The 19,816-nt window shown below is 44.1% G+C and overlaps 1 protein-coding gene across 1 annotated transcript in view; it reads right to left on the bottom strand.

The window, feature by feature from the left end:
• Window positions 1–1,680: 1,680 nt before the first annotated feature.
• The window catches only part of LOC143296249 (ATP-binding cassette sub-family B member 10, mitochondrial-like), a 31,290-nt gene continuing 13,154 nt past the window's right edge, over window positions 1,681–19,816 (bottom strand). Inside the window, exons 6-12 of the mRNA XM_076608086.1 lie at window positions 19,202–19,303; window positions 16,681–16,902; window positions 16,123–16,202; window positions 12,904–13,084; window positions 10,550–10,593; window positions 10,076–10,110; window positions 1,681–7,450 (exon numbers count right to left, since the gene is read on the bottom strand). Of these exons, the coding sequence (XP_076464201.1) occupies window positions 7,222–7,450; window positions 10,076–10,110; window positions 10,550–10,593; window positions 12,904–13,084; window positions 16,123–16,202; window positions 16,681–16,902; window positions 19,202–19,303 (893 nt within the window). The 3' untranslated portion in view covers window positions 1,681–7,221. The remainder of the gene's footprint in view (window positions 7,451–10,075; window positions 10,111–10,549; window positions 10,594–12,903; window positions 13,085–16,122; window positions 16,203–16,680; window positions 16,903–19,201; window positions 19,304–19,816) is intronic.

The raw sequence follows: 19,816 nt of genomic DNA on the forward strand, positions 1-19,816 counted from the left end.
CTTGATTTATCATCCACAGATTACAAAAAAATCATAAAAAGAAAAAACAATACTTCAAAACCAAACAAAAAATACATAAAAAAAAGGCCATGTAGGGAAATAACACTGCAGAATGGGCAGCTAGTACCCATCCCAGTGTTATACATCTCACAACCTTATCGCCAGAGCAAAACGGCACAGATAGAACACTGCAGACTGCGGAAAAGAGAAAAAAAAGTGTCAAGGTTTGCTTGAAAAAAAGAAAGGGGAACGGACTAGGAAGAGTGTCCACAGATTTCTAAATCTCACATGGACCGGGAATTTCACTCTTCCCCCATAGAGTGGAGTGACGGCCTAGAGGTAACGCGAGAGAATCTGAGTGCGCTGGTTCAAATCACGGTTCAGCCGCCGATATTTTCTCCCCCTCTACTAGACCTTGAGTGGTGGTCTGGACGTTAGTCATTCGGATGAGACGATAAACCGAGGTCCCGTGTGCAGCATGCATTTAGCGCACGTAAAAGAACCCACGGCAACTAAAGGGTTGTTCCTGGCAAAATTCTGTAGAAAAATCCACTTCGATAGGAAAAACAAATAAAACTACACGCAGAAAAAAAAAAAAAAAAAGGGTGGCGCTGTAGTGTAGCGACGTGCTCTCCCTCGGGAGAGCAGCCCGAATTTCACACAGAGAAATCTGATGTGATAAAAAGAAATACAAATACAAATTAGACTCTGAGTGGTGGTGTGGGTGCTAGTCAATTGGATGAGACAGTAAACCTAAGTTCCTTGTGCAGCATGCACTTCAGTCACATTTATTTCTGGTCATTTGGATGAGACGATAAACCAAGGTCCCGTATGCAGCATGCACTTAGTGCACGTAAAAGAGACCCGTGGCAACAAAAGGGTTGTTCCTGGCAAAATTCTGTAGAAAAATCCACTTCGATAGGAAAAACAAATCAAACTGCACACAGGAAAAAATACAAAAAAAAAGAGGATGGCGCTGCAGTGTAGCGACGCGCTCTCCCTGGGGAGAGGCAGCCCGAATTTCACACAGAGAAATCTGTTGTGATGAAAAGAAGAAATACAAATACATAAAAGAACCCACAGCAACAAAGTGGTTGTCTCTGGCAAAATTCTGTAGAAAAGTCCACTCTTGACAGCAAAACAAACATACTTACAAAGAAAAAAAGGTGGTGTTACATTGTAGCTATGACCTCTCACTGAGGAAGCAGCCCAAATTTCACACAGAGAAATCTGTTGTGAGAAAAAGTCATAATATACAATACTACATAATACAGTAAAATACAATACAGTACACTTACGCGTCATGGCAGTATCTACTTTATGTAAGAGCCAGACACCTCTACTGATTTTGCTGGGGACACCACTAAATCCACAAGTTTGTATTGCATTTCATACTGAATATATCACTGAGTTATGCTGGGATGAGTTGCCTTACAATGATCTAGAAGCTTAATAAATGCACAAGATGTTTCTTTCTCCCTCGCCCTGAGACATGTGATGATGTTCTCTCTTTTCTGGACATGTAACACAGCAGTGAATTGGGATGTTGTATGGACTACATCATCACCTGAGCTCCTAACGCACCAACATGATCAAAATGATGTTCCTTTGAAAGCAAAGAAAGTGCTTTATCATTTGCCCCACCCACCCACCCCTCCACCATCTTTACCATTACCTTTTCCAGCTTCTAAACACAAAACACGCTCAAACCCACTCCCATGAAATGCAAAATGTTGAATTAAAGGAATGACTGAATCCTTTCAGAAGTGTTAATAAAATTAGAACTTCAGTCAAATATGTGGAGTGATGGTCTAGAGGTTACGCATTCACCTTGGAAGCGAGAAAATCTGAGTGTGTTGGTTCGAATCACGGCTCAACTGCCGATATTTTCTCCCCCTCCACTTGACCTTGAGTGGTGGTCTGGACGCAAGTCATTCAGATGAGACAATAAAGCAAGGTCCCATGTGCAGCATGCACTCAGTGCACGTAAAAGAACCCATGGCAACAAAAGGGTTGTTCTGGCAAAATTCTGTAGAAAAATCCACTTCGATAGGAAAAACAAATAAAACTGCACGCAGGAAAAAATACAAAAAAAAGGGTGGAGCTGTAGTGTAGCGACGCGCTCTCCCTGGGGAGAGCAGCCTGAATATCACACACAGAGAAATCTGTTGTGATAAAAAGAAATACAAATACAAATAAAGACTATACACAAAATGTTACACTGAAAGAAACATGCATTAAAAAAGAAGTCAAGAAATCCTGTTTTAAGACATGTTTTAAGGAGAGAGAGAAACAAGCACATTGACATATGCTCTGCTATCAACGCATATCTTCAAATGCCAATATTTTGAAGAATCACTTCATCTGAGCAAGTACTTCAGCTCCATGATCTGAAGCACTACTACTTCCAAGCACCTTTATAACCACCACTGGTCCTCAATCAGTATAAGTCTGGTGTGTGGCCTCCTGGCAACCTAACATCGATGGTTCCCTGTGGACTGCCGACGCTGGAACTGCGATGGACGAACCCGGGTGTGGCAGTGTATGGGGGAATCTAAATGAGCGGCGTGGGAGTAATGCCACTGAAACGGTGCAGATGATGGGGCAGCAAAAAAAAAAAAAAAAAGTCGTCACTGCGATACACACATCAGCAAGGTACCATCATATATCAACATGTCAGTTATGAATCAAAGGTCTAAAAGAAACAGCAATAAAAATGATGGATGACTGCTAAGTCTTTAAAACTGACAAATAGAGAAAGTCTGATTTTTTTTTTTTTTTTAAACCCGGCATGAAATAAGAGTCACTTTTGACAAGTGTCAACGTTCCTGACCATAGGTCATTCTTCAAGGACTGTGATGAGTGGAAGTGACCATGGAAGTAGACCCTGAAGAAGGACCTATGGTCAGGAACGTTGACACTTCTGGTCAAAGTGACTCTTTTTTCACAAACCCAACTTCGACGGGCGCCAACAGCCGAGTGGTTTAAGCATTGGACTTTCAATCCGAGGGTCCGGGGTTCGTATCCCGGTCACAGTGTATGGTGGATTAATGGGGGAGAATTTCTCCAATCTCCCAGGTCAACATATACGCAGACCTGCTGGTGCCTGAACCCCCTTCATGTGTATGCACATGTAGAAGATAAAATATGCATGTTAAAGATCCTGTAATCCATGTCAGCGCTCAGTCAAATGGAAACAAGAACATACCAGGCATACACTTCTCCCCCCCCCCTCCCTCCCCCCACCGAAAACAGAGTAAGACTACCTAACTGGTGGAGTAAAAACAGTTTTACACATAAAGGCCATTGTGTATATGAGTGAATGTGGGAGTTGCAACCCATGAACGAAGAAGATGATCTCCCAACCCTTTTTTTTTCTTTTCTTTTTTTTTTTTTTTTTTTAAATATAAAGAGTTCCCCCCATTCATCAGTTTAAAAGAAAACACACAAGGACTACCATACCAATCAGGTCACTATTTTCTACAACGGGGAGAAGGATTCCCAGCACATTTGAGATCCATGATGTTCCTCCATGATCTGAAGATGTGGTGACAGCACTGACCTGATGAGCAAGGGGGGGCACATGGTGACAACATGTGGAGGATGGAACACTGAGTGTTCCTCACAGCACACAGGAACCAAAGGCACTGTCACAGTATTTCTGGCCACACAACCAACAAACAAACATCCAACCATCCCCTGATGTGGAAGTGATGGTCTAGAGGTGACGCGTCCGCCTAGGAAGCGAGAGAATCTGAGCGCGATGGTTCGAATCACGGCTCAGCCGCCAATATTTTCTCCCCCTCCACTAGACCTTGAGTGGTGGTCTGGACGCTAGTCATTCAGATGAGACGATAAGCCGAGGTCCCGTGTGCAGCATGCACTTAGCGCAGGTAAAAGATCCCACGGCAACAAAAGAGTTGTTCCTGGCAAAATTCTGTAGAAAAATCCACTTCGATAGGAAAAACAAATAATAATACTGCACGCATGAAAAAATACAAAAAATGGGTGCCGCTGTAGTATAGTGACACGCTCTCCCTGGGGAGAGCAACCCGAATTTCACACAGAGAAATCTGTTGTGATAAAAAGAAATACAAATACAAATACAAAAAAATCATCATTTCTGGCCACAAAACCAACAACATCTACCCATCCCCAGAAAAAAAAATCATCATTTGATTGCCATTCATCACAACAAAAACCATCATTTGATTGATATTTATCGTAACAGACTGGAAATCAAAACACACACACACACACACACACACACACACACACACAAAACACACACACACACACAAACACCTAAAACACACACACACATTACAGGCATAAATCTTGATCCAAGAACAAACATCAGCATATCACGCCTCACAAGCTGAGACAAGCTGAATCATGAAACAATGACATACAGTCACAATAACATTTCACAGAAACCACTGATTCAACAAGTGTATCAGACACACCATAACATTAACAATAATCATTCTCACTACTCAGAAGAATTATGATGGGGGAAAAAAAACCTCATTCCTGAATATTCTTGATCATGCCACGACAATGAAGAATGCTCACCACTTCAGCAGAATTTGATCTCCGCCAAGAGGCAAGTTCTCGACTGTTTCTTTTCTTGCTCCACCACCAGTATAATAACATTGCACAACCACAAAATTCTGACCTTTCAAAGTTTTCAGATGAGTGCTGCGCTTCTGACATACTCACTTTTTTCTCATCCTCCCACCCCCCATTTTTGTAAGTGTGTGAGTGTGTGTGTGAGATATATATATATATAGAGACAGAGAGATACAGATAGAGATAGACAGAGAGAGAAAGAGAGAGAGAGAGAGAATGTGCTTGCGTGTGTCTGCGTGCACGCGTGTATGCCTGTGTGTGTCTGTGTTTGTTTATGTGTGTGCGCGCATATCCCTCTGTGTGTGTGTGTGTGTGTGTGTGTGTGTGTGTGTGTGTGTGTTGAAATGAGTAAATGCCCATACACTCACTTGCAGTGAACGGACAATAAACAAAGAAGAACACACTAAACAAATAAGAAGAAAAACTAATTCTATGATAAATATTCAAAATAATCACACCGCCACAATGGGTCATGACATCTTTCCAGCTCATGATAGAAAAAAAAAAAACCAAACATTTTCAGAAAAAAAAATTGTGTCAGAACCAACAACAACAAAAAAAACATGATTCTTTTGTGACATACAAACTTCATAATCTGACAACTACAATTTCTCAGCAATAATCACCGTATCAATGACATACTAATGCATTATCTGACAACTATAGATTTTCCGTAACAGTCATCACATCAGCAAAATTAGGTACCGGTACTTTAACATCACAATGCATTCAAACACTCTCTCACTCACTCACTCACTCATTCTCTCGACCGCTGGGGTCGTTGGGGGGACATGAGGAAGATGTCATAGCTCGCCACACCGTTCTGTTGGCAGCTGTCATGAGGAGATCTGGCATCATCATTTTGGTCCATTCCTTGACGTTGTCAGACCAGCTCTTTTTCTGCCGCCCCTGTCTGCGCCCTCCCTCTACAGTCCCTTGCAGGATGGTTTTGGAGAGGGTGTAATGTCGTATGACGTGACCAAACCATGCCATCTTCCGTCGTTTGACAGTCGCCAGCACTGGTTCTTGGGGCCCAACAAGGTTGCTGACTATGTTTGTCAACATCAAACCAGGACTCAATGGGGAGTCAGGGCAGCAAAAGTTACGCAGTTTATTGTTTTCCGTATGTTGGTCAGCTGCTCACTTTCACTGTGTATTCAACTAAACTCATCGACGGGCGCAACAGCCGAGTGGTTAAAGCGTTGGACTGTCAATCTGAGGGTCCCGGGTTCGAATCACGGTGACGGCGCCTGGTGGGTTAAGGGTGCAGATTTTTCCGATCTCCCAGGTCAACATATGTGCAGACATGCTAGTGCCTGAACCCCCTTCGTGTGTATACGCAAGCAGAAGATCAAATACGCACGTTAATTGTAATCCATGTCAGCGTTCGGTGGGTTATGGAAACAAGAACATACCCAGCATGCACACCCCCGAAAACGGAGTATGGCTGCCTACATGGCGGGGTAAAAACGGTCATACACATAAAAGCCCACTCGTGTACATACGAGTGAACGTGGGAGTTGCAGCCCACGAATGCAGAAGAAGAAGAAGAAGAAGAACCCCACTCACTCAGGACCACACATCACTCACATTTTTCACAGCAAACACCAACAATTATCGCTACAGAGTTCATGCCGTGTCTAACCATGCTAGCACAACAAACAGTGAAGCAAAACAGCAGTCTACGCTGCATAGTACAGATAAAATCAATGTTCTACACTATTGGACACACAAAACGCTTTGCATATTCCACATCATGTTTGAAAAATTGTGTGAGTTTTCACACCTGCAACCAAAAATCAACAACAGCAACAACAAACGCCTTCATTCAGGCAAGAGAACGTTGTGTATATAGCTGACTAGGCTCTTAAAACGTAAACCACCAAAGTCAAAAAGAGCAACAGGAAATGACATCACGGTTTCCTGCTGCACACGATCTTGGTAAAGCACTTCCTTTCTTGGATGCTGCCCATCTTGTTTTTTGTGTGTGAATTTCTTGTTGCCGACGTAGCTATTGCTATCATCATTGTCGTTCTTTGTATTTGACCAGCTTGTTGTGACTTTCTTCTTCTTCTTCTTCTTCTTGCTGTTGTTGTTTTCATTCTTTGCAGCTGATCAATTTGTTTGGCTTGTTGTTGTTGTTGTTGTTGTTGTTGTTGTTGTTTTTAGTTATCCTTCTACAATTCTCATCTCTGACCAGTGTGTTCATTGTGGCTTTCTTGTTGTTGTTGTTGTTGTTGTTCTTACTGTTGTTGTCACCTGTCTCTGACCAATCAGCAAGGGACAGCCAGGTCAGGTCAGGTCAGGTCAAGGAAAGGTCAGGTCAGAAACAGGTCAGGTCAGGGACCAGAAAGGTCAGGCCACGGAAAGGTCAGGTCATAGGCAGGTAAGGTCGGGTCAAGGAAAGGTCAGATCAGAGACAGGCAAGGTCAGGTCATAGACAGGTCAGACACAGGTACGGTCAGGTCAGGTCAGGTCAGAGACAGGTCAAACAAGACTAGACCCATGTCACCGACCGAGCAACAGCGACCCTCCGTCTTCATCCCATCACTTCCCCCCCCCCGCCACCCCCTCCCTCCCTCCAGTCTCTCACGACACGATGGTCTGCCTCTCCACCAGCTTGCGGAAGATGCCGCCCTCGATGGCCATCAGGTCCCCATAGGGCCCCATCTCCGCCACGCCCCCGTCGCTGAGCACGGCGATCTGATTGGCCGTCTTGATGGTGGAGAGGCGGTGGGCGATGGTGAGCACAGTGCGGCCAGCCATCAGGGTCTCCAGGGCGTCCTGCACCAGGAACTCGCTCTCCGCGTCCAGGGCACTGAAGGGAGTTAGGGATTTTAAGTTAGTGTTTGTCGCTGTCGTTATTATTACTGTTGCTGTTATTGCTGTTGTTGTTTTTCTTGTTTTTTTGTTTTTGTTTTTTTTTATTATAACTATTATTATTAAGATTGGAAGTAGTTGTATATTGTGTTAATAATAATAATAATAATAATACGATCAATATCATCATTATGTCTGAAGCAAACTCTTGATAGACAGACAGATAGATAGATACATAGCTAGATAGATACCATCATGGTAATCCAATGGAATATGTATTCTTGTCACAAAATCAGTGTCACCAAGTCAGCCAGATGACTGTCACAAGGCAAGTGTCACAGCCCAGTGTCACAGCTGTGTCTTCTGTCACCCTCCGTGTCACCTCACTGCTTGGCATATATGGTGATTTCGTTCACCGCACTTTGAAAAATAATATTCAGGTACAAATAATAATATATAAAAAAAAATCCAATGGAGGGCCAGTCAGCAGCACAAAAATTCCTTGACCTGTGTTTGTGCTGCTGCGCTTCACTCCTTGGTCTGCAACGATGCCAGTGGAATGCCACCATTTTCAGCTCTGAGAAAGCACGGTGAATGAAACCGCAAAACAAGGGCCAAATTCTCCATGAATGGGGGCCTGTTTAGTGCCAAATGTAGCACCATTCTTTCACTGCTTTGTCGTGACTTCTGCGGGAATCTTCGGTCAATGGTGTGTGTGTGTGTGTGTGTGTGCATGGATCAGGTTCGACATCGGTCATCGGTCATTGACGCATTTCATTTTGAAATGGCCTATTGTTTTTCAAGTTGCCAGGTCACATGACTTATTGTTTTTATGACCAGTCGGTCAACCAAAGTAACCATCTCTCTCTCTCTCTCTCTCTCTCTCTCTCTCTTTAACGATCGTGATCGCTTTGTCGTCTGCTCCTACAGGAAATGACTATAAACTGGTTTATTAAAATACGGATCCGTGATGAAACGAAATCCGAAACGAATCTTTATCGCTGCCTTTCTGCTTTCAGTTTACAATCAGACCGGTCGACAACGGAAAAATGCCTCCTAAAAAGGTGCCGCGGATAGAAAAGGGCCCGGGACAGGTGATATTTGACCTAGTGATTTTCAAAATGACCTATTGATTTTATGTTCTTCCGGTCATATGACCTATTGTCTATTGAACCCAACCTGATCTCTGTGTGTGTACAAGGCCGTGGTCAGTGCGTGATGGAAATTCCCCACCATCCCTGACTCCCAGGTGGTGGGATGCCGGGGAAATAAAGAAACGGTGGAGGTTTTCAGTCGGTGGGCCGCAACGGAATAAACATCAGAGAGTCAATACATCTACGAAACTTGATGTGCTGTCCACATAACATTCTTCAGCAAATTCAAAAACTTCAAAAACAATGCTGCCCGTCTGACTCTCAGAGTCCCACGCACTGATCACATTTTTTGCCTCACACCCGCACTCTACATTGGCTCCCTGTTGAAACGAGAATTAAATACAAAGTTGCGTGTCTCTGCTATTCTGCTTTCTGCTCCTCAGGACCTACATACCTTTCTGACCTTATCAGTGTTTACACTCCCGCAAGAAATCTCTGCTCTTCCTCTGACTGTTACCTTTTGAAACTTCCTCGTGTCAATACAAGAACCTATGGTGAACGTTCTTTCTTCTTTGCTGCTCCTCACATCTGGAACATCCTTTCTCATCATATCCGTGTGACGGGCGCCATAGCCGAATGGTTAAAGCGTTGGACTTTTGATCTGAGGGTCCCAGGTTCGAATCACGGTGATGGCGCCTGGTGGGTAAAGGGTGGAGATTTTTACGATCTCCCAGGTCAACATATGTGCAGACCTGCTAGTGCCTGAACCGCCTTTGTGTGTATACGCAAGCATAAGATCAAATACGCACGTTTAAGATCCTGTAATCCATGTCAGCGTTCGGTGGGTTATGGAAACAAGAACATACCCAGCATGCACACCCCCGAAAGCAGAGTATGGCTGCCTACATGGTGGGGTAAAAACGGTCATACAAGTAAAAAGCCCACTCGCATATACGAGTGAACGTGGGAGTTGCAGCCCACGAACGCAGAAGAAGAAGAATCATATCCGTGCATCTGATTCTATTTCTGCTTTTCACTCCTCACCAAAACTCATCTTTTTAAAACCAATCTATAAGCTCTCTCAGCTTCCTTGTTCTCCAACACCACCCATGTCAGCTCACTTTGGATGTATGAAGAGTGGGAAAGGGAGAGTGTGTGGGGGGGTGGGGGGGCGAGGGGTTTTGAGAAAGAGTGGTCATGAATGATTTATGTAACTTGTAATATTTTTATTTCATGTAAAGCGCCCTGAGCTCTTAGACACAAGGATGGTATATAAATGTACGTTATTATTATCATTATTAAAACAAAAATAAATAAATAAAAGATAACACAAAAATCAAACAAAACAAAATAAAACAAAAACAAAAACCAGTGAAAGGAAGTAATGAAAAAAAAAGCAGCACAGGGACCAGAGTTTGAAAAGTCATCTAACACCCCCCTCCCTACCCCCCTTCCCCTACCCCCCCACCCCCCCTCCCCCAAGCAGTGAAAGGAATTTCCAGGCCAAAGTCAGTGTGTGCCATCCCTACCTTGTGGCTTCATCCAGCATCAGTATTTCAGGATTCTGTAACAGAGCAACACAACCATCACAACGCACTGACAACTTCAGATAAAAAAATTTTTTAAAAACTAAAACCAACAACAACATCAAATAAAAAGCAATGACGGAATAAAAATGAATGTCATTTACTGCCTGACACTATAATTAGTGTTCCTATGATGTCTTTTACGTACAGTACAGCACTATACAATGAGCCATTATGATGTCACAATACGATACAATTCAATGCAATACAATGCAATGCACTACACTACACTGCACTACACTGATAAGTGCCGAAACACTTGACTGAGGGGGGGCTTCTTCTCTGAAGACCTTGTACTGTCCTGCTCTCCCTAGAGTTTCGTATCACTCACTACACTACACTACACTACAATGCAATACACTACAATACATTACAACATGTCAGACACACTGCAGTAACCTGCCGCTCACTACTGACCTTCAAGATGGCTCTGGCAATGGCGATTCTCTGTCTCTGACCTCCTGTAAGGGCACCACAGAGCATCAGTCATAGTGTCTTACATCACAGAACATCAGTCACACTGTCTTACATCACAGAACATCAGTCACAGTGTCTTACATCACAGAACATCAGTCATAGTGTCTTACATCACAGAACATCAGTCACACTGTCTTACATCACAGAACATCAGTCACACTGTCTTACATCACAGAACATCAGTCACACTGTCTTACATCACAGAACATCAGTCACACTGTCTCACATCATAGAACATCAGTCACACTGTCTTACATCACAGAACATCAGTCACAGTGTCTTACATCATAGAACATCAGTCACACTGTCTTACATTACAGAACATCAGTCAATGCACATCATAGAACATCAGTCATAGTGCCTTACTTCATAGAACATCCATCACTATAACAAATCACAAGCACACACAACAACAAATATATATATATATATATATATATATATATATATATATATATATATATATATATATATATATCGCAACTGCACATATATCACTTTAAATCAATCATACAGTCAGGCACAATAATGACAGTGATCAATATCTCTGTTTTTCAACAATGGCGGTGATGTGTAAGCAACACAATACAATACAGCACAATACAATACAACACAATACATCTTTTTTTCCCCACCAGTCATGGGGCAGAAATCATTCTGCTGCAAAGTGGTTAGAATCATGGACTGACGACTTCGGAGAACCAGGTTCCACCCCCATCAGAGGTGGAATTTTTCACCCTGTGGCCGGCTCCTACCCAGAGCGACCACACAGTCCAGGGTTTTCCACTTCACCGATGTGTCTTTGAGGGCGTTGCTCCAATTTCCTGACCACTTCACTGATGTGTCTTTGAGGGTGTTGCTCCAATTTCCTGACCTACCCAGAGGGACCACACAGTCCAGGGTTTTCCACTTCACCGATGTGTCTTTGAGAGCGTTGCCCCAATTTCCTGACCAACCCTTCATAGCCTGGTTGACGCCCAAAATATATTATGGAAGTACAGCCTTGTCAAATACATGTAAAATTTTACCTTTCTGTCTGAGCGTGTATGTTTGCGTGCCTGAAATCTGACTGAATGACACAGGAAACGAATGATGAGCGCCCAATGGCAGCCATCAGTCGGCTCTACCCAGGTAGGCAGCCTGTTGTGCAAATGACCCTGAGCTTGTAAAAGCGCTTAGAGCCTGGTCTCTGATCAAGGATAGGCGCAATGTAAGTACAATATCATCATCATCATCATCATCATCATCAAATAGATTAAAAAGCAAATGGACCTCCACAGCAGCATTGTCATCATCCGCATCACCAATCATCAAAAATAGAAAAAAAAAAAAGAAAAAAAAAAAGCCCCTCAACATTCCCCAGCACCCAACCAAAAAAACAACAACAAAAAATCTTGATACAACCATCGTGACACCCCCCCCCTCCCCCCCAAACCCCCCACCCCCCTCCCAGCGCCCCCTATACCTGACAGCATCATGCCGCGCCCCGACCCCTCCCCCCTCCCAGCGCCCCCTATACCTGACAGCATCATGCCCCCCCCCCGCCCCCCCCCCCCAGCGCCCCCTATACCTGACAGCATCATGCCGCGCCCCACCCCCGCCCGTCTTCCCAGCGCCCCCTATACCTGACAGCATCATGCCTCCCCCCCCCCCCCCAGCGCCCCCTATACCTGACAGCATCATGCTCCCCCCCCCCACCCACCCCCGCCCCCTCCCAGCGCCCCCTACACCTGACAGCATCATGCACCCCACCCCACCTCCGCCCCCCTCTCAGCGCCCCCTATACCTGACAGCATCATGCACCCCCCCCCCAGCGCCCCCTAAACCTGACAGCATCATGCCGCCCCCCCTCCCAGCGCCCCCTATACCTGACAGCATCATGCCCCCCCCCCCACCCCCCCAGCGCCCCCTATACCTGACAGCATCATGCCGCCCCCCCTCCCAGCGCCCCCTATACCTGACAGCATCATGCCCCCCCCCACCCCCCCAGCGCCACCTATACCTGACAGCATCATGCCCCCCCCCCCCCCAGCGCCCCCTATACCTGACAGCATCATGCCCCCCCCCCCCCCAGCGCCCCCTATACCTGACAGCATCATGCCGCCCCCCCTCCCAGCGCCCCCTATACCTGACAGCATCATGCCGCCCCCCCCCACCCCCTCCCAGCGCCCCCTATACCTGACAGCATCATGCCGCCCCCCCTCCCCCTCCCAGCGCCCCCTATACCTGACAGCATCATGCCGCCCCCTGACCCCCCCCCCCCCCCCCCCGCCCCCTCCCAGCGCCCCCTATACCTGACAGCATCATGCCGCGTTCCCCGACCAGCGTGTCCAAGCCTCGGGGGAAGGCGGAGACGAAGTTGTAGGCGTTGGCTTTCCTGGCGGCGCCCTCTATCTGCTGCAGGGTGACGGATCGGGGGTCGACGGCGCCGTACGCGATGTTCTCCGCCACGGAGCAGGAGAACAGGATGGGTTCCTGTAACGTGTCGGGGCACGGAGAACGGAAACGCGTTACTGCCGCTGTCACTGTCACACGGACCGACCGACCGAGGGGGAAGAGGGCGTACTAGGTATCGCATGTCGCAACAATAGTAAATAGACAGTGAGTGTACTAGATATCATATGTAGCAACAATAATGAATATACAGTGAATGTACTAGATATCATATGTAGCAACAATAATAAATATACAGTGAATGTACTAGATATCATATGTAGCAACAATAATGAATATTTAAGCGATTAATTAATTGACTAAATAGATAGGTAGATAGATAGACAAACAGATAGATAGACAGACAGACAGACAGACAGATAGATAGACAGATAGACAGACAGATAGACAGATAAACATATATAAACAAATAAATGCATGAACAGATCAAAGAAATACTTTTTTTTTTTTTAACTGTTAAGGACTTCTTTAGTGAAATTATCAACAACAACAAAAAAACTTAATAATTCATATATCATTTGTATGGTAATGAATATATATCTTGATTTGTAGTTGTAGTACAGTTTGATACAAAACCAAAAGACGAACAACAATACCCTGACTTGTGACTTTAATTCTGTAGGATGCTTAACAAAACATAATTATCAGTAAATTCTTCTTCTTCATCTTCGTTTGTGGGCTGCAACTCCCCACGTTCACTCGTATGTACACAAGTGGGCTTTTACGTGTATGACCATTTTTAACTCCGCAATTTAGGCAGCCACACTCCGTTTTCTGGGGGGTATTAGTAAATGATTATGTAAGTTCTGTATTGTAATTGATGTCATCAATGTATTCATGATAATACCCAATACAATACACAATACACAAACTTTATTGTCTATACTTTGGTACAGAGATTTTCTTTTTGGCAGCAGCACATGTCCAACATAAGAAGAAAACAACAAACAAGTAAAATGAATAGAAAATAAAAAGATAAAGTAAATGGCACCAAATGGAAATAGCTATATACAAATATACAGATTACTGAAATGTACGTGCCTCTCCATTTCAGTCAGCCAAACCGCATTGCACATCTACCCCCCCCCCCCCCCCAACACACACACACACACACCACACGCACACACACACACTCTCTCTCATCCCCTCTCTCTCTGTCTCTCTCTTCACAAAAAATGCAACTACAAAGATCATGATGTTATCTGTGCACTCTTGGTGTTATGTGTGCATTCTTGAAGTGTTCATGGTATTGTCTTCGCAATGTTATCCCTGCATTTTGTTCATTAAAAAAAAATAATAATAATAATGATAATAACAATGGAGATGATGTCCTAAATATTACATGAAGCAACAACAACAACAAAAACCCACCCCATAATAATAACACTAATAGATAATTTTATTGTGCTCCATCCAGAAAAATGCTCTATGTGCTTTAAAAAACAAAGCCCAATATTCTACATGAGACATTATTTCAATGTATTCATCATAAACATTACACATTATTAAGAATTTTTTTGTGTGTGAAATGATGATCAATAAACTTAACTGTCACTGTCTCAAATTCCTATTCACAAAAAAAAAGCCTTCAATACTCTAATATAATCAAGCGAGGTTTTCCTCTAACAAGAACAAAAAGCAGACTGAAAAAAACACATACTATAAAAGACACAATACTGATTTCTCATGCTGCTCTGATGTTAAACTGTGAAGGTAGAAATGAATAATAACAAGAAGAAAAGGTGTACTGGAACAGTACTGGATCAACAGAGGTTCCCAGTATATGTTCAGAACATTTTACATTCTGTGTTTGGGTTTGTTTTCATCTTCATCAATCATATGTCACATATGGATTGATGGCCTAGAGGTAACGCGTCCGCCTAGGAAGCGAGAGAATATGAGCGCAGCGCTGGTTCGAATCACGGCTCGGCCGCCCGATATTTTCTCCCCATCCACTAGACCTTGAGTGGTGGTCTGGACGCTAGTCATTCGGATGAGATGATAAACCAAGGTCCCATGTGCAGCATGCACTTAATGCACGTAAAAGAACCCACAGCAACAAAAGGGTTGTTCCTGGCAAAATTCTGTAGAAAAATCCACTTCGACAGGAAAAACAACTCAAACTGCACGCAGGAAAAAATACAAAAAAATGGGTGGCGCTGTAGTGCAGCGACTCGCTCTCCCTGGGGAGAGCAGCCCGAATTTCACACAGAGAAATCTGTTGTAATGAAAAGAAATACAAATACAAATACAAAAATACACACACACACACACACACACACACACACACACACACACACACAGACATAATGGACACCTGTGCACTACTCCCAAAAAGCCAAAAAAACTCAATTCTTTTAGGTTTGTGGGCTGTAACTCCCATGTTCACTCATACGTACAAGTGGGTTTCTACTTGCATGGCTGTTTTTTTTTTAACTCCAACATATAGGCAGCCATACTCCACATTCAGGGGCATGCATCCTGGGTATATTCTTGTTTCCGTAACCCACTGAATGCTGACATGGATAACTGGATCTTCTGCTAACAAATACATTCGAGTGTGGCTCTGACACTAGCAGGAGGTTGGAAAATTTGAACCCAGGACAACGGGCGCAATAGCTGAGTGGTTAAAGCGTTGGACTTTCAATCTGAGGGTTCCGGGTTCAAATCTCAGTAACAGCACCTGGTGGGTAAAGGGTGGAGATTTTTCTGATCTCCCAGGTCAAGATAAGTGCAGACCTGCCGGTGCCTGAACCACCTTCCAGCAGAAGATCAGATACGCACGTTAAAGATCCTGTGATCCATGTCAGCGTTCGGTGGGTTATGGAAACAAGAACATACCCAGCATGCACACCCCCGGAAAATGAAGTATGGCTGCCTACATGGCGGGGTAAAAACGGTCATCCACGTAAAAGCCGACTCATGTACATACGAGTGAACGTGGGAGTTGCAGCCGACAAGCGAAGAAGAACCCAGGACGCTCACAGAGAGAGAGTCGAATGCTTTAACCACGCAGCCAAACAAACAACAAACCACAGCTGTTGCCGACAAGCACTGACCTGACTGACGGTGCCCACATGGGAGCGAAGCCATGTAGGATCCAGTGTGGAGATATCCTGTCCATCTAGAGTCACCTCCCCTGTGACCACATGCACCATCTTTAGTTTTTGCCTTTGTTAAACAATGTATCATCTTTGGTTTTAGCCTTTGTTAAACAATGCATCATCTTCGGTTTTAGCCTTTGTTAAACAATGCATCATCTTCAGTTTTAGCCTTTGTTAAACAATGCATCATCTTTGGTTTTAGCCTTTGTTAAACAATGCATCATCTTCGGTTTTAGCCTTTGTTAAACAATGCATCATCTTTGGTTTTAGCCTTTGTTAAACAATGCATCATCTTTGGTTTTAGCCTTTGTTAAACAATGCATCATCTTCAGTTTTAGCCTTTGTTAAACAATGCATCATCTTTGGTTTTAGCCTTTGTTAAACAATGCATCATCTTTGGTTTTTCAATCAGCAAATCTAAGTGCACAAAGGAGACAGGTACCAGAGTTCAACTTCAGCCAGTTCTGTTCCACACACACACACACACACACACACACACACACACACACCAACCTGCGTCAGGGTCGTAGTACCGCAGAAGCAAACCACAGATGGTCGATTTGCCGGAACCGCTCGGCCCAACCACGGCTGTCACCTGTCCCGCCTTCACCTGCAGGTTCAAACCCTTGAAGATGGCCACGTCCGGCCGGGCCGGGTAAGCGAAATGGATGTCGCGGAATTCTATGTTGCCTTGGACGCTGGGCAGACTCTGCAGGCTCTGGCCTGGTCCTTGTTCTGTGCGGTGGTGAGGAAAGAACAAACACAAGAACAGCGACAATCAGCTGGCGTCATGATGTGGCAAGTCACTGAATGCTTTTCTACTGAGTTATACTGGCAACTGTTTTACCTGTAGCTGACACAGGAACGGCAGTACATACCTGTAGCAGACACAGGAACCGCAGTACATACCTGTAGCAGACACAGGAACGGCAGTACATACCTGGACACAGGAACGACAGTACATACCTGTAGCAGACACAGGAACAACAGTACATACCTGTAGCAGACACAGGAACGACAGTACATACCTGGACACAGGAACAACAGTACATACCTGTAGCAGACACAGGAACAACAGTACATACCTGTAGCAGACACAGGAACGGCAGTACATACCTGTAGCAGACACAGGAACAACAGTACATACCTGTAGCAGAGGCAAAAATGACAGTACATACCTGTAGCAGACACAGGAACCACAGTACATACCTGTAGCAGAGGTAAAAATGACAATACATACCTGTAGCAGAGGTAAAAATGACAGTACATACCTGTAGCAGAGGTAAAAATGACAGTACATACCTGTAGCAGAGGTAAAAATGACAGTACATACCTGTAGCAGAGGTAAAAATGACAATACGTACCTGTAGCAGAGGTAAAAATGACAATACATACCTACAGCAGAGGAAAAAATGACAATACATACCTGTAGCAGAGGTAAAAATGACAGTACATACCTGTAGCAGAGGTAAAAATGACAGTACATACCTGTAGCAGAGGTAAAAATGACAGTATGTACCTGTAGCAGAGGTAAAAATGACAATACATACCTGTAGCAGAGGTAAAAATGACAGTACATACCTGTAGCAGAGGTAAAAATGACAATACATACCTACAGCAGAGGTAAAAATGACAGTGCATACCTGTAGCAGAGGTAAAAATGACAGTACATACCTGCAGCAGAGGTAAAAATGACAGTACATACCTGTAGCAGAGGTAAAAATGACAATACATACCTGTAGCAGAGGTAAAAGTGACAATACATACCTGTAGCAGAGGTAAAAATGACAATACATACCTGTAGCAGAGGTAAAAATGACAGTACATACCTGTAGCAGAGGTAAAAATGACAATACATACCTGTAGCAGAGGTAAAAATGACAATACATACCTGTAGCAGAGGTAAAAATGACAATACGTACCTGTAGCAGAGGTAAAAATGACAATACATACCTGTAGCAGAGGTAAAAATGACAGTACATACCTGTAGCAGAGGTAAAAATGACAATACATACCTGTAGCAGAGGTAAAAATGACAGTACATACCTGTAGCAGAGGTAAAAATGACAGTACATACCTGTAGCAGAGGTAAAAATGACAATACATACCTGTAGCAGAGGTAAAAATGACAATACATACCTGTAGCAGAGGTAAAAGTGACAATACATGCCTGTAGCAGAGGTAAAAGTGACAATACATACCTGTAGCAGAGGTAAAAATGACAGTATGTACCTGCAGCAGAGGTAAAAATGACAATCCATACCTGTAGCAGAGGTAAAAATGACAGTACATACCTGTAGCAGAGGTAAAAATGACAGTACATACCTGCAGCAGAGGAAAAACTGACAGTACGTACCTGTAGCAGAGGTAAAAATGACAGTACATACCTGTAGCAGAGGAAAAACTGACAGTACGTACCTGTAGCAGAGGTAAAAATGACAGTACATACCTGTAGCAGAGGTAAAAATGACAGTACATACCTGTAGCAGAGGTAAAAATGACAATACATACCTGTAGCAGAGGTAAAAATGACAGTACATACCTGTAGCAGAGGTAAAAATGACAATACATACCTGTAGCAGAGGTAAAAATGACAATACATGCAGCAGAGGTAAAAATGACAATACATACCTGTAACAAAGGTAAAAATGACAATACATACCTGTAGCAGAGGTAAAAGTGACAGTACATACCTGTAGCAGAGGTAAAAATGACAATACATACCTGTAGCAGAGGTAAAACTGACAGTACGTACCTGTAGCAGAGGTAAAAATGACAATACATACCTGTAGCAGAGGTAAAAATGACAATACATACCTGTAGCAGAGGTAAAAATGACAATACATACCTGTAGCAGAGGTAAAAATGACAGTACATACCTGTAGCAGAGGTAAAAATGACAGTACATACCTGCAGCAGAGGTAAAAATGACAATACATACCTGTAGCAGAGGTAAAAATGACAATACATACCTGTAGCAGAGGTAAAAATGACAGTACATACCTGTAGCAGAGGTAAAAATGACAGTACATACCTGCAGCCGACACAGGGATGGCCGGCACACGGTCCAACAGTTCCCACAGACGCTGACTGGCTCCCAGCCCTCGGTTCAGCTCCGTGTAGAAGGAGCTCATCCCTGCAGCAGGCAGGAAGACGACACACCAGGAGTGAGGGGTGTGTGGGAGGGAGGGGGGTGGGGGGCATGGGGGGGGGGGAGGAGGGGGCTGTGTGTTATCGTTGATAATTGTACAGCACCTATGACAGGACCAACAGCCCCCCAGTGGTTAAAGCGTTGGGGCTTTCAATCTTCTGAGGGTCCCGGGTTCGAATCTCGGTAACAGCGCCTGGTAGGTAAAGGGTGGAGATTTTTTTCCGATCCCCCATGTCAACATATGTTGCAGACCTGCTCAGTGCCTGAACAGGCTGCCCACTTGGGCAGAGCCGACTGAGGGCTGGTTTTAGGTGGTGCTCATCATTCGTTTCCCCCCGTGTCATTCTTGTAATCTTGTGTCTAAAGAGCTATGTCCCTCATCCCTATGAGTCAGAGTTACACGTGCGAGCAAACGGCAAGTGTGAAAATACTATTATTATTATTATCATTATTATTATCATCATCATCATTATCATTATCATCATAATCATGTATCAT

This window comes from Babylonia areolata, chromosome 21, assembly GCF_041734735.1.
Source record: "Babylonia areolata isolate BAREFJ2019XMU chromosome 21, ASM4173473v1, whole genome shotgun sequence".
Classification (NCBI taxonomy): Eukaryota; Metazoa; Mollusca; class Gastropoda; order Neogastropoda; family Buccinidae; genus Babylonia; species Babylonia areolata.